Below are 2602 nucleotides of genomic sequence, written 5' to 3' on the forward strand. Positions count from 1 at the left end.
TCAGACCACCCTTTCGACGGTATTGAAGTACCTTTAAAGCCGGAGAGAATGGAGCAACCGCAACAGCTTTCTGGTGAGCATCACGATGATCCAAAGAGGAGGAGGAGGGGGTGAGGACTGACATGAATTGGGAGAGGATCATGTAGAGATGACGGTCCCAAACCATCTGTGATTGGTGGCTCCAAAAAGCGTTCCTAGCTGCGCGATAGCCACTCAACCCGCTGACCAACAGTCCCTTTTCGAAGCCGGCTGTGAGCGCGACCCGTTGCCGCTCGCTCTCCCGGGTGCTCGTCTCGGTCTTCGGGTCGTAGGTGAGCGCGTTCAGCGCAGCATTGTTCTGCTGCGAAGGGCCCAGAACGAGTGCGGGCACGAACCTGATGAACGACAGCGGCAGGTCGAACAGGCCGAGATACTTCCGGACTACGAACACCGACTTGACGGTGAACAGCTTGGGCGCCTTCGTCGTGCTTCCCGGCGCAAGTGATTTTTTGTATAGTGCGATGGCTAGCTCAGTGACTGATGCGGACACAGCGCGATGGTTGATGTGGCCACTGACGCCATAATCGTCAAATGTGACGATCTGGGCCATCAAGATAAATGCGTAAGATGGGATTTTTTTTTCTTAGGAGGGGATGGTGGGGACTCACGCTGTCAATCATCCAGCGGTCGATGTGTTCATTGACGAGGCCCCTGACCCTATCGACTGGCCACCAGGTCGTTGGGTCGTCTTGTATCTGTCTGAGCATGAAGACCAAGCCTGATGAACAAGAGTCTGACGAGGGCCAAGGCGAGGGGGGAGGCGACTAACGAGACATCCAAAACATCGCAGCGATCCTCGCGGATACCGAGCTGCTTGCAACTGCCCATGAGCTCCTTCTTGCGGGTGCTGCCCTCGCCGTAATGGTTCCCGGAGCTCAGGACGAGCAAGGCGCCGTGGGAGTGGGCCCGCTGGACGACGGCGAGGATCGCGGGGGCAAAGAACAGACACTCGTCGTCCGGATGGGCTACCACAAACAGCGTCGACTTCGCGCTCCGTAGTGAGCCCGGAAACAGCCCCGGATGGTCCGCGAATAGCAGCGTGATTCCTGTCCGTTTTTCCGACCAAGCTACTGTCAATAATTTCGAACTTCCTTTCCTGAGAGGGGGAAGGGCTCACCCGTCCAACAGAGTATTGGCCACAGAATCAGGAATACGACGAGCAGACGAAACTTAGTCCGGTGCTTTCGCAGACCCAGAGATCTATATTTGGATGTTATTCCATGTTATCTTGAGTGCGAAAAACTGTGGCTGGATGTATTTACATACAATGCATTGATGATTGTCCTGGCCGATCTGCGCTGCTGATGGTGGTGGCTATTAGAAGAAGAGCGTTTGGGGGCGGGGGGGTAGTGGGAGAGTTCTTCAGCCTCGGCCAAGACGTCTTCTCGGTCGCCGTAGTCGGACTCTCGGATGTGGTTGTTGCGCCTGTTGTAGTGATCGGAGGGCGCGAGGAGCGGGCTGATCGGCGGGATCTCCTCCTCGTGGCTCGTTCGATGCTTGGGCTCCGGTGAACTCATCCTGGGGGTCGTTGGCGCCGCTGGGTTGGCGATGATAGATTTTTGTAGATTTTTGTATGTGCCACTGCCCGGGTTATCACAGACCATGTCACATGACCATTGCCAAGACTCAACTCTGTCCGAAGGTCTAGACACCACATTTTTCATTGCAGAAGCTCAGTCAACAGACCAGACAGAAGTCATGAGAGGTCATGAGATTAGCACTCTTCACGTAAGCTAAACATCAGCAAGATTGAAATAAAGTTTATCCCATTGTGCCAGCCAATTTGGCTGGGAAAGTATGCTGATGTATATCTCTCACCATGGTCATAGATTTCTTACGTGAACAGTGCTATTGGCTAGAGAGGTGGAAAGTAAGTTCCCCAGAATAATTATGAACTAAAAAAAATGAAAACTGAAAAAATAAAAAATGTGAAAATCATCTAATTTATAGCCAAAGTATTTTCAATGATTTCTAAGGGAGGACTTCCTGCCAATTTAGAAAGCAGGCTATTTTGTATTTTTCTATTTCTATTTTCTATTTCTTAGCATAGGAACTGCTGTTGCTCCCCTTTGAAAATAGAAAATAGCAAATAGCTGGCTTTCTAAACGGACAGGAAGGCCTCCATTGAATCAATTAGATTGTGTCAAGTTGGTGGTGATTTGGCTACACCGTACACTGTGAAAAAAAAACAAGAAACTGCTGCCAGTTGACATGCAATATTACAAAGGCAGCAGTTTCTTGAGCTTTTTTCACAGAGGTACAGTCCCTGGGTGCTATTTGAAACTAGTGGATAACCCGACTGTGTGGAGCATCAGTGCCTGTATTCTTGAATCATTGAGCAAGAATTAAGTGGAGTTCTCTTACACTTCATAGCTGAGCTTTTGGCTTCAGTTCTCTGCAATGCAGGCAGCAGGTTTGCTGTAGTGGCTGGAGTCTGTTTATCAACATTACTTCATCAGTGTATGCTTCTAGCTTAGTGACTCTGCAGAGGATGAACCCACATCCTATTGGAGCTTTGATGGTTCTTCCTTGGAGGTTGGGACCACTCAGTCTTGGGTGGCTC

At 50.3% G+C, this 2602-nt stretch overlaps 1 protein-coding gene across 1 annotated transcript; it reads right to left on the bottom strand.

Annotated features, from left to right (window-relative positions):
* Positions 1-1556, bottom strand: PtA15_4A345 (uncharacterized protein; the record flags this gene model as incomplete). Its single annotated transcript, XM_053168220.1, has 6 exons — positions 1-31; positions 123-580; positions 648-738; positions 809-1085; positions 1157-1239; positions 1306-1556. The coding sequence occupies 6 exons, from the start codon at positions 1554-1556 to the stop codon at positions 1-3; spliced, it is 1191 nt and encodes a 396-aa protein (XP_053019451.1).
* Positions 1557-2602: the final 1046 nt, after the last annotated feature.

This window comes from Puccinia triticina, chromosome 4A (assembly GCF_026914185.1).
Source record: "Puccinia triticina chromosome 4A, complete sequence".
NCBI classification, from domain to species: domain Eukaryota; kingdom Fungi; phylum Basidiomycota; class Pucciniomycetes; order Pucciniales; family Pucciniaceae; genus Puccinia; species Puccinia triticina.